Raw genomic sequence first — 12,011 nt, 5'->3', positions numbered from 1 at the left:
TTAAACTCTAAACACTAGAATTAAGGTGATATTAAAAATGGAATGGCTTATATATTTCTCATGTAAAATGTGGAGCAATTTGAAAATATAGATCAAGAGTCTTTAAAACGTTCATATTCTTTAGTAATTCTTAGAATGTGTCCAAGGAAAATGATCTTTTTATGCAAAGGTTTGAATTTTTTGCACAGAAGGTGCAACTCTCTGTGCTTTAATTTCCTGAAGCATTGGTGAGCTGCAGCTTCTTTTCTGCTGAGAAGTGGCTCCCTGGCTCTGAGAGCTGAGGGGAGTCAGGGAAAGATCTTTTACCAGCCAGATAATAGCATCAGTGGAATATTATCTTTGGTCTATCTTATTTTCCTCTCCAGATTTGAAACAAAGGGAAAAAAAAGTACAGTTTAGATAGGTAGGAGAAAAGGAGGGGGAAATAAACAAAAATTTTCTGTCCTATTCTCACTCATGTCTAAATTTTTTTTTTGGCAGGAGAATAGACTTCAAGACACAGCATAAGCCTGAGGACTTTATTAACGGAGCCTTGTTATATAATATTTTAAACAAATACTCTTTTGCAGATGGTTTCAGAGACTGTGACACAGCCATCATGGATATTGAATGAATCATTTAGAAATATATATATAACCAGGCTATGGGCCTTATTTTAAAATTTCATTTAAATTCTTACTTGCCTACAGTTAAGCTTCTTCAGTCAGGGTACTTTGGTTTAGATCTGCAGCTGGCTTTATTCTCATGGCAGTTTTAAGTCCACTCCCAAGAGCTTTGCTTTCAGGGAACGAACCAAACTTGAATTCATATAATAATGTGTTTTCCTTTCCTTATCTCTTTTGGTAACACATTCTTTATAATTTCCATTGCATTAAATTATTTTTCATTGTTTTCCTGATTCCCTTACACACATCATGTCTTCCTTAAGGTTTATCATAATTTGTAAATATGCAATATTTGTGTGTCTATTTCTTTAAGGCCTCTCTTCCTAGACTGTGAACTCTGTGACATCTGGGGTGACCTCTGCTCAACATTCTATACCCATATCATAGCATACAGCAGACACTTATCAAATAATGCCCAACAAATAGACAAATATATCTGCTTTTGGAAAGAAAAAAAAGGTCAGGATTCACAACAAACAATGTGGACATTTGCTCTCCCCCACATAATGTTTTACCTTTAGGTCAGCAGAAAGTTTTGTGATAGTTCAAAGGGTAAAGTGACAAGTGATTTCAACCTTGGACTAAATGCATGAAAATACAAGTTAGACTTGCTATTACATATGAAATTGTACCCTTCTGTGATACAGCCTTTTTATTTTGAACCTTGGAAAGGGGTTAACTCTTGCTAAAAAGAACATAAAAGATTTTGTTAAAGTAGAAAGCAAACCAACCATCCCATCACCCACAATAGCAGCAAAGAAAAAAAATCTCCAAAGTGAACCTTTCCAGGAAAGGTAGGAAATAAGATTAATAAAGTATAAATTCAGTTAATGTATCAAAACTCTGTTAACAGCGTTTTCTTATTGATTTCTAAAAAACAGAAAAAGAGGTATAATTCTTTAAGTCTATATTTTTCTCAATGGTTACAGATTGATAAAATCTCTCTCTTTTTTAAACAAACTATTTGCTATGTTTTTTCTTGCTTTCTAAATCTTGTCTTACTGTTGGAATGAATTAGAATGAGGGAGAAACAAATAGAACAAACCCAAGTTATGGAGAAAGTATGTGTGTGAACTTTATTTCATCATGAGAAAATCACTTCTGTGCAGTAACAGAGAATACTGACATCTACACGATGATAGGGTGTTCTTTGTATTTAGATACATACCTTATATTTGTACACAATATATAAAATTCATGGAGGAAATTAATTTCTACAGTACAGTTTCTTTGTTGGAAGAGGACTTGTTCCGTTAGTTTCTTTTAGAAAATGACCCCCAGTTCAGTGACTGTGGTACCAAGGATCGCAGTTCCAATCCTGTAATTTATTAGACACCATAATCTTATGAACATTAATCGAAACTTAGAAACTACATCCTCCTGCAGGATGAAAAGAGAGACGTAAGTGCTCAGGCTGCTATGCTATAACTGATTTTAGCAGAATAGTATGATTTCAATGATGCATTATGAATAGAAATAGTTTTCCCGTAGGTCTGGTGAACAAAGATTAACAACATTGCTACAAATTGTCTGCCTGCTCTGATGGCATGCACTTCACTCTTTAATCAAACTGCTGTATACACACATGGGAAACCAGGCCATCCCCCTTGAGGCCCTTCTGCATGGCACCTAGGAAGGCTCCTGGAGGGCTATAGCACTTAGCATGGTGCTATGGGAAGGCAACTGCTCTCAAGCTGGTAATTCTCTTCCCAGAGAGAAGCTGCCAAAATGAGGGTCCCGGAGGAGGCTTAGCTACCACATCCCTATAACCCAAGTCAGGGGAGGTCACGTGGGCTTGTCCCTTTCATTGAATTCTTCTCTTTGAGTAGCATCACTCAGACACACAAGTGCTCCCTAAGTGTGGTTTTCACAGCTAGGGGCCATGCAACCTTGCTGTGGGATTTAAGTTGTGCTTGTTTTTAACCATGTGAACCTTTTTAGAGGGTGACCGGCACACGCTGAGGTTTGTGGGAAGTGGGAGAAAATGCCACCACAGTTCTTTCAGCTAACATTTTGAATGTGAACAAAATCAACATAATTAGCTCTGCAGAGGGAAGTTATGGAGAATGCCATGGGACGGGGGTGGATCCTGTGATTAAAATGACACCCAGAAGGTCTGAAAATGCTTTGGCACCGACCACAAATTCCTCACCATAGGTTTAATTTCATGTATGACGATTGCTTTTAGAGTGAAAATGTGAAGCGGCTCAGAGATCATACCTGGCCATCAAATCCAAGCCCCTCTCCTGAGATGGGTGGCTTGCCTCTGATGACCAAGATATTTACAGTATAGCCAAGAAGCAAAAGTTCTCTAGAGGACCTGTGCAGAGGGCCTAGGCAGCCTAACCAAGCCTTGGGGGACTGGCAGAGGTGAGAATGGCCAGGTAATGCTGAGGTGCTGGTCTCATCCTGTCTGGTGCCCACAGGGAGCCTAGTCCTGGTGAGTGAAGGTTAATCAGGAGTGGCCAACAGGCCCTCTTGGCACAGCCCTAAGCCCCATACCCCTTGGAAGCACATTCAGTTGGATAAATCCACAGCTGGAAAGGACCTTGGCCCCACCCTCAGACACGAGCAAGTGCTACAAAGCAATTTAGAATCCTCTGGGCAAAACTGGCCAGTGACGTGTGTCGTGGAGAATGGGAGCCTGCCCTAGAGCCTAGGTAACATTCGCCTCACACACCGCGGCACTTTCAGGCCTTCACTTGTCAGCTTCTTCCGCTGCAGCTTATTTAGAGTGTTATCAAAGGAAGCCGCCGGCCCAGGCCATTGGAACTGCTGCTGTGGACGCTTTGGTCTGATCCCGTCCACACACCATGAGCTCTCTAAATGCAGGAGAGAAACAGCAGCTCTGTGCCAGAATGCAGGGCAAGTCATGGAAACACTTGCGAATGTGGGCAGTGGTGGGGTTACCTCCGGGCTTGCCAGCCATTCTAGATGCCTCGCAGTTCTCGCTCTGAGGGATACTGCTGAAGGGCCTTACCCTCGGACGTCTGCAGGACCAGTGTCTTGCTGTACTGGCTGACTCCTGTTTTGTTGAAGGCCTTGATGCGAGCATTGTACGTGCTGTTGAAGTGAAGACCATCCACGGTGCACATGGTCTCCTTTCCAACATATACTTCCTGAGGGTCAGAAAAGAACGGGCCACCATTTAATTCTAAACTTGGCTCAGACAGTAAAGAATCTGCCTGCAATGCAGGAGACCTGGGTTCGATCCTGGGGTTAGGAAGATCCCCTGGAGAAGGAAATTGCAACCCACTTCAGTATTCTTGCCTGGAGAATTCTGCGGACAGAGGAGCCTAGCAGGCCATAGTCCATGGGGTCACAAAGAGTCAGACATGACTGAGCGACTAATACAATACTTTGTTCTAAGTTGTTCAGGAAGCAAGTGTTGCAGGATGGATAAGAGAAAGTGCTTTGGGGTCCGCCTGATCTGACTCCTCCTGTGAGATACTAGGCTCTGAACTGACCTCTTATAGCTTCAGTTTCCTTCTCTGTAAAACTGGGACAAAAATACCTATCTTACGAGGCTGGTGTGTAGATTATATAAGGTCATATGTGCAAACTGACTAACGTAGTGCTTTGTATTTAGCATGGGTCTGTCAGCTCACTGAATGCTAGTTACTAGCAGATAGGGCTTCAAAGAGTAAAACTGGGTATTTGGGGTCATAGGAGTCAGACAAGACTGAGCGGCTAAACCACGACCACCACAGATAGCATTATCCTTATTAAGCTGGCATTTATTCAGTATATTATACCTACTGAGCTCTTTATTCACCAGTATGATTTATATTTAAAAAACAGGTTTGAAAACATGAATGTGTTCTCTCTGGAATGTTTATAAAAACATGAATGTGGTCTCTCTGATATGTTTATAATCTACTGATAGCTTCAGGAACTGTCACAAAGATGACATTCAAAGCATAAAAGTTTCAAAGTGCAGGAAGGGAAATCAGGGCTTTTCAGATTTTTCCTCATAGTACAGAGGGAAGAGGGAGGAAACAGGGAAGGGAGGAAGAGTGATATTTCAAAAGCTTAAAATAAATCCTAGCATAATGCATCATTAGCATAGGTTAGGTATTTACCTCCCTCTTTAGCTGTACATGTTCAACATTATGCTGATGTAATGAGTAAAGATAATTTGAGTCCAAAGCTCAGCCTCAAAATGACAACTCCTTAGGGGGATGCTAGGAAGACTGGTGGCTGGGGCTTCAGTATGCTAAGAATTTTATATGAATGATCCAAGTGGCTCTTAACAACAATACATGAGGCACATGTTATCATTATCATCTCCTTTTTACAAATGAGGACCTGAAGGCTCAAAGAGGTGAGAAACGGGCACAGTCCCACAGCTTTAGGGGCGTAGTTGGGGCTGGAAGGCAGGCAGCCTGACTTCAGAGCTTGCAGGACGGTAAGTATTTTCTCTTCAGAAGCGAGGGGCAATTTCTATTCCGGGACTCCTTCATCCTTCTTCAACGGGACAAAGATGAAGGCCTCACATGAAGGACGTGCAGGCCCTGCTGGATTGGGTCTGAGGCTCTGAGCTGGGTCCTCTGTGGTTGTCACCAGTTTGGTTAAGAAGAAGTAGGTTTGGCAACCCACTGCAGTATTATTGCCTGGAAAATGCCATGGACAGAGGAGCCTGGTGGGCTGCAGTCCACGGGGTGGCAAAGAGTCCAACTTTGTGATTAAACCATCAACCAGCAGGTTCTCCGCTTACCCGGAACTGACCGCCGTTGCCGTCATCCAGCTCCAGAATGTATCCTTCGGCGGGCACCGTGGACAGAGGTGGCTGTTTCCAAGACAGCGTGGCGCTGTTGTTGTGGGTGCAGCAGTCCTCCAGCTGCAGGATGGGAGTCGCTGGGACTGGAGAGGAAGCTAAACAGAAATTAGTGTAACCCTGACTTCTGTGGAGCTGCCAACACTTCAGCATCTAGGAATGCTCAACAAGTGGCTGGGCTAAATTCCTAGCCTGTGGAGCGGGGGGACCTGAATAGGATCTGCCTCACAGAGCCTCCAGGTGTGGCAATCGTTTCTTCTCTGGTGCCTTTCCTTCACTGGTGCCTTTCCAAGCTCACAGCAGTGCTTCCTGCCTTAACCAGAGGGGAGACGACTGCTGTAATAATTCTCATCCCCTTCAGCATGGAAGGCCTCACCCCTCAGGGAAATGTTTCCCATGGCGTACGGGTTTCCCATCTTGCCCACTAAAGCCTAGTTCATCCATAACATGGTTGATACGTGTATCGTAAAGTTATTCTGAGCCTTAAACTGCATTTAATGAAATGGGGACTGCCTATGCTGAGAAACAACTCTGAAACCACTACGTACATGTCTAAGGTTCTTTCATTTTTTATTAGTGATTCCACTCAAGATTTTGTGCCCATAAGTAGCTACAGCTATGGATTTTTGAAAATTTGGTACCAAGGGATACAAAAGTGATTTCTCAGTTTTGAAACTTATGAGGAATTTGACAGCATTCTTTCCAGGTAGCTAAGACTGAAAATGGCACTAGCCCAAGTCTGTTTTTGTGGTGGTGTTTGGCAGTCAACTATGAGCTGGAGAATACTATGGGAACAGATGGGGGCTGCCAGGGAGGGTCAGAGTGTCCTCCTGACCTTGTGAAAATCTGTCACAGTGTTACTAGTCGCAATACCCACTCCCCCTTCTGTGCCGAGTCTTATAGGAAAACTGCAGATTAATAGATCCTTCAATCATACAGACATACAAATATCAGTTCCTAAGGTATGAACTCAATTGATGAATCTGGGAGCAGTGTTCTTACTAACTGCTTAAAAATTGTTTTCAGCATCAAAACATGATTTTATTTTTGTAACACTTTGAACATGGGAGAGAATGGTTTGGACCACGTCCAGGGACATTCAGATGAACAAATGTTAATTGTGGAACAGCTGGTATACTGTACCAAAACTGAACTTAGAGTGTCATGCCCTAAATTAAATCTGCTCCTTGCCAGTCACCCCAACTAAGAAGAGAGTTACTTTAACAGTGGCTTAGAAAAAAAGGTTTTATGGTGGATAACCTAGAAAACAAAAGCAGGGACTAGAATATAAGAGATGTAATGGTGAAGCAGTTCTATTATACTTAAGAAGGCTGATACATTACAAGAAAACCATGTCTAAGTTAACACATCAAACATAATGAAATCAAAATTATGACCAGTGAATTGGAGGTCATTAGTTTATGAAAGGAAATCCTGTTTCGAGTTTCAATGGCACAAGAAATGGATTCTTATCAGAGAACAATGGCTCTGCAGCCTCAGAAGTCCCAGAACATCTAGATTTGGAGGAAATGCACTGCTTTCAGCTTTCCTGGTGGCTCAGATGGTGGAGAATCTGCCTGCAATGCAGGGCACATGGGTTCAATCCCTGAGTTGGAAAGATCCCCTGGAGAAGGGAATGGCAACCCACTCCAGTATTCCTGCCTGAAGAATACCATGGACAGAGGAGCCTGGTAGGCTACAGTTATGTGATCACAAAGAGTTGGACACGACTAACACTTTCACTTTCATTCACTAAATAGACTACAGGACTGGCTAGAAAGAGGAGGCAGAAGACAGAACTCCTTTGAATGATTCTAATGACTTTCTATGCATAATAGATATCATCTAGGAACCTGTTCCCCTGCAGGAGGGCATGGTAACCTACTCTGGTATTCTGGCCTGGAGAATCCCCATGGACAGAGGAGCCTGGTGGGCTACAGGCCATGGGTCTCAAAGAGTCGGACATGACTGAGCAACTAAGCACATCACAGGAATCTATTACTTAACTGGCGGTTAAAAAATTTAAGGTCACTATTTTAGTTAGAAACTTACTTTGTCATTAAAATTTTTTCTATAGTAAAGGAATGCCTCTTAACATATTAACAGTGGAGTAAAATCTGACCCTGAATACCCTTTGGAAGGACTGAAGCTGAAGCTCCCATTCTTTGACTACCTGATGTGAAAAGCTGACTCTGGAAAAGACCTGATCCTGGGAAAAACTGAAGGCAGAAGAACAGGGTGAGAGAGGATGAGATGGTTGGATGGCATCACTGATTCAATGGACATGAACTTGGGCAAACGCTGGGAGATGGTGAGGGTCAGGGAAGCATGGCATGCAGCAGTCCATGGGGTCATGAAGACTCTGCAACTGAACAGTAACAACAACAAAATCTGACAGGTTTAAGCACACCGTTCTTCAGATGGCTTTTAGAGACAGGCAGTGGGTCTCCCTGGGAAATATTTGCTCTTAACTGTTAGTACTGGTTCGGGCCTTCCATAAAATAACAACTCCTTGGACTTTCTTTATTTCATTTTCTGCCTTATCAGTCTTCATTTTCCCTTTTTTCATGTTTCAGGCAAGTCTACATTTCACCAGTTTTAAAATCAACAAATAAGATCCAGAAAATGGTTTCAACTTGAATCACACAAATGCTTTCAATGTCTCTGATAAGAAACTCAAATTACCCATATAGACATAGGTATAATTAAAAGATTCATTGAAATATATAGTGTCATGTGTAATGAAAACATGTGAACTTCATTTGTAAGTACTCAGTGAGATATACTTTAAAAGGCCAAGGAGCTAGAAAAAAGTCTAACCAGTCTCTAATCTTCCGATCTTAACACTATTCCAAATTTAAATAAATGAACAACAAAAAAAGCAAATTAAAAGAGAAAGAGAGAGGGAAGAGAGAGACGGAAGGAACCTGGGAACATTTGCATGTGTCTAAATCTATTTCTCAACGTGCTGAGAATTATTTTTTCTTTTTCCTTATTTACCCCAAAGTGACATTGCATATAAAAGGAAATGTGACAAAATTACAATCTTATTAACAAAGACTAAGGCTGGCATTTCAGAACAACAGATTTCATATTGGGTGCTGTATCTTTATTACCCCTTTTCAATTTATTAGGTATAAAATAAATGGCCTACAAGAATCCAGAGTATTTTCAAATTGATTTATCTCTTATGCTTTGGAAATGGATAGCATTACAGTTCCTAAGCTGAACTCTGAGAGAAAAGGTTTTGTTTTATTGAAATTTCTATAATTGGAGCTATAATAACTAATTAACACATTCATGATCATTCCTGGACATCTTTATTTTTCCTAAGTAACTAGTTTCCCCTGACCTGATGAGAATTCTAGTACTCAGTATCCTCTTAGCCTGTAAAATCAAAAATTCTCTTAGATACAGAATGGTAGCTATTCTTACTGACTTCCTTGGGGTCTGGTGGAGCCTCATCTCAAAATTAAATTCTGCCACTGTGGCCTGTTAATACCAAGGTTTTCAAAAGTCTTACCTTTTTAAGGTCATTCTAGTTCAAATTATCTCTCATGATTTTCATATTTACTTACTTTTCTCTCTAATCCTTCAGACTGACAGCCCTCACACCATCCAGAATTCCTCTGTGAGGGTTCACAAGAGTGTGGTGAGGACAAGGGAGAACAGGGAGCTGTGAGGGAGCTGCGAGAACACTTGTGCGGTGGAAACACTGGCTGCGGGGAGGGGCTGACACGTGTCCACTCATTTAATTTTCAACACCAGCCCGCAAGGTAGGTACTGTTATTATCTCTACTTGTGGACAAGAGAATTGAAACACAGGAAAGATTCAGGGCGAGGTAGTGGCAGAGCTGGGTTTCGATGCCCAGCAGGTTGGCTCCCCGGGCTGGATGTTTACATCACTGCCTCTCCAGTCTGGGGCTCAGTAATAGTGAGTTAGAGGGAGAGTGCAGGCCTAATTCCAAGAGCAATGTTCCTTCTTAGTTCCTGTAATGTGAACGATAAAGCTTCTCAAGAATTGTTGGTATGGATTATAATAGTTCACCTTAAGTGCTGTAGTGGCTGGGAGAGCAATTTTACTGTCATCATCTCTGAAGGTTCCTTTGTGGACTGTCATTCCTTTTTATGATGGTTGAACAATACAAATAGCATCTGAGGGAAGTTTAGACTTCAGCAGAAGAATGGGCTGTTTCTGGAAAGCCGGCATTAGTACTTTGCTGAGGATAAACTTGCACACAAGGCTTTGAGGACATGAATTCCAGGCCTCCAGAGCATGAACAGATTTCATGCAAGTTCCCACATATGGGGGCTTCCCTGGTGGTTCAGTGGCAAAGGATCTGCCTGCAATTCAGGAGATGCAGGTTCGATCCCTGAGTTGGGAAGATCCCCTGGAGAAGGGAATGGCTACCCACTCCAGTATTCTTGCCTGGGAAATCCCATCAACAGAGGAGCCTAGTAGGCCATAGTCCATGGGGTTGCAAGAGTTGGGCACGACTTAGCAACTAAACCACCACCACCACCACATGTATGCTCATCCCTATCTCTGCTAAACTTCTGGGTGTTCTTTTTCCATGATCTAAGGGAGAATCTGTTTAGATTACATTGTCCTTGCCTATGACCTTGGTGCATATTCAGGGCTTTTTAACATTCAACATGAGTTAATGGAGATAAATGTGTCCTTAGGTGAGTAGAGGCACTCAAGAGATTAATATCTGTTGGTCTATGTGTTAAAAAGGCTTGATGAACTGTCAGGTCAATGTTTCACCCTGGGTCAGAATGAACACCCTGGCATCTGGTGTTTTATTTCAGCACTAACTCATGAACCTTGGGATACTTTGTGTCCTTAAATAATTCTCGGGTAATAATATTTTTCTGGGAGAGAGTATGTATCTGGAACTATTCTGAGCCAAGCAACAGAGCCCATGATAGACTGGTAAAAAAGATATTAAAATTTCCTTCCCATGACCAGGTAAAAGTTGAAAATAGCAATTTAGGATTAAGGAAAAATGCTTCTATTACTCTATAATAAAAACAGAAAACAAAATTTAATTGGTTGTTTTCTACAAAAGAAAAGCCTGAGAGATCAAACACCACTCCCAGTAGTCTGGAAAGAGGGTAAGATGATTTTCTAATCAAAATGCAACTGGAAAAATGCCCTTACATTTTGTGATGTTTGAACAAAGAGGGTTCCAACATTCTTCACTCAGATCTCAATCCCTTGAGGGTGATATGGAATCCGAAAGAGCAGATCAGTTAAATCCTTAGCTAATAAGAGAGTAATTTTAGACAATACATTTTAGTTGAGTAGCAGATGCTGTGAGAATATTTTAAAATGAGCAAGAGACCTATCTTCTCTGATGTTAAAAAAAAAAGAGGCATCTGAGATAAAATTTCAAAACCGGAGAGATTCTCAAATTTTGAGTCATGAAGTAGACAGATATTTTAGTTGTAAGTTTGAGTCACAGACTTAAATGCCTATTTCAAATAACTTTGAAAATATTTTAAACTTTCTACTAATCCACTTAGCACAATTAGAAATTATATATTGAAACCAACATATTGTTAGTCTTACAATGGTCAGATTAACACCATTTCAAGTGCTACTTAAATTTGGCTATTACTACATGGATATGAGGGTGCAATTTCTTGAGATATTTTTCCTGACTGTGAAGCTCAGTTTGCTAAACTGACTATGAATAACCTAAGAAAATAAAAAGACCAACAACGCACTAGGCATGGTTGTGCATATGCTAACAGACATCAAAGGGGCATGCAAGAGAAATCTTAACTGCAGGTAACTGAGTTCTGGGTCATGACCTTTTGGCTTTTTCTCTCCTTTGAAAGTGTGACAGATGAAAATTATTCAGATTTTAAGGAGGATTGGGCTCTTACTAAATTAATTAAATTTAATGAACACAATACACACACACATAAACATATAAATTAACTCCTCAGAGGGATACTTATGAGAAGTAACATGAAGTATTAAAAAGAAAAGGAAAATGGAATAATCCAGTCTCATACCAAGTGGCCTACTATATTAACTTCATAAATAACTGTTTTGGGTAGTTTTGTATTCTAGGTTGCTGCTGCTGCTGCTGCTAAGTCACTTCAGTCGTGTCCGACTCTGTGTGACCCCTCTAGGTTAGCTTTTGCTATAAGAGGGTTCTGCATTTTGGCCTTTCATGTGCGTGGTATTCTCTGCTCTGTGTACAGTTACGCCGGTGTGCAGCCTTAAGTGGCCGAGTGATAATGGTTTAGGAGTGTGATCTGTGATGCACAGCAGTGAACCTGTAATCGCTACCTCCAAGGAAGAGCCCGTTTACTTCAATACAATCGTTAGCACTGTGTCAACTGGCTTGGACTCCACCATGGCAGATGGACATCACTCAGAATGGATGGGGGAGGAGAGGGCTTTCAGCTGATTAAATCATCTGAAAGCCCTGAGGCCTCTATGCTCTATCTGCTCTTCCTCCTGCCCCATCACGAAGGCTAATTGGATTGACTCTTTATTTTTCTCTCTTTCACCAAAAGCCCTTACATTGCCCTTTTGTGACACATTTTCT

General features: G+C 41.4%; 1 protein-coding gene and 1 long non-coding RNA gene across 7 annotated transcripts in view; one reads left to right on the top strand and one right to left on the bottom strand.

Moving 5' to 3' along the window:
- Positions 1–9,966, top strand: part of LOC148776461 (uncharacterized) — a 65,551-nt gene extending 55,585 nt beyond the window's left edge. Inside the window, exon 3 of the long non-coding RNA XR_016038227.1 lies at positions 9,041–9,966. This is a non-coding gene — a long non-coding RNA (uncharacterized LOC148776461). The remainder of the gene's footprint in view (positions 1–9,040) is intronic.
- Positions 1–12,011, bottom strand: part of TRIM9 (tripartite motif containing 9) — a 115,391-nt gene that overhangs the window by 18,582 nt on the left and 84,798 nt on the right. For 2 of the 6 annotated variants that reach the window (XM_088839722.1, XM_088839724.1), the window contains exons 6-9: positions 5,383–5,540; positions 3,646–3,784; positions 2,818–2,846; positions 1,298–1,301 (exon numbers count right to left, since the gene is read on the bottom strand). In XM_088839722.1, coding sequence (XP_088695848.1) covers positions 1,298–1,301; positions 2,818–2,846; positions 3,646–3,784; positions 5,383–5,540 — 330 coding nt within the window. The remainder of the gene's footprint in view (positions 1–1,297; positions 1,302–2,817; positions 2,847–3,645; positions 3,785–5,382; positions 5,541–12,011) is intronic. The other 4 variants (XM_055435423.2, XM_055435425.2, XM_088839723.1 and 1 more) reach the window with 2 other exon arrangements.

The sequence above is a fragment of the Moschus berezovskii genome, chromosome 9 (assembly GCF_049115385.1).
Source record: "Moschus berezovskii isolate FMDL1 chromosome 9, NW_MosBer_1.0, whole genome shotgun sequence".
Taxonomy (NCBI): domain Eukaryota; kingdom Metazoa; phylum Chordata; class Mammalia; order Artiodactyla; family Moschidae; genus Moschus; species Moschus berezovskii.
Note: the sequence above shows the minus strand (reverse complement) of the source record. Positions and strands in the feature narration are given on the sequence as shown.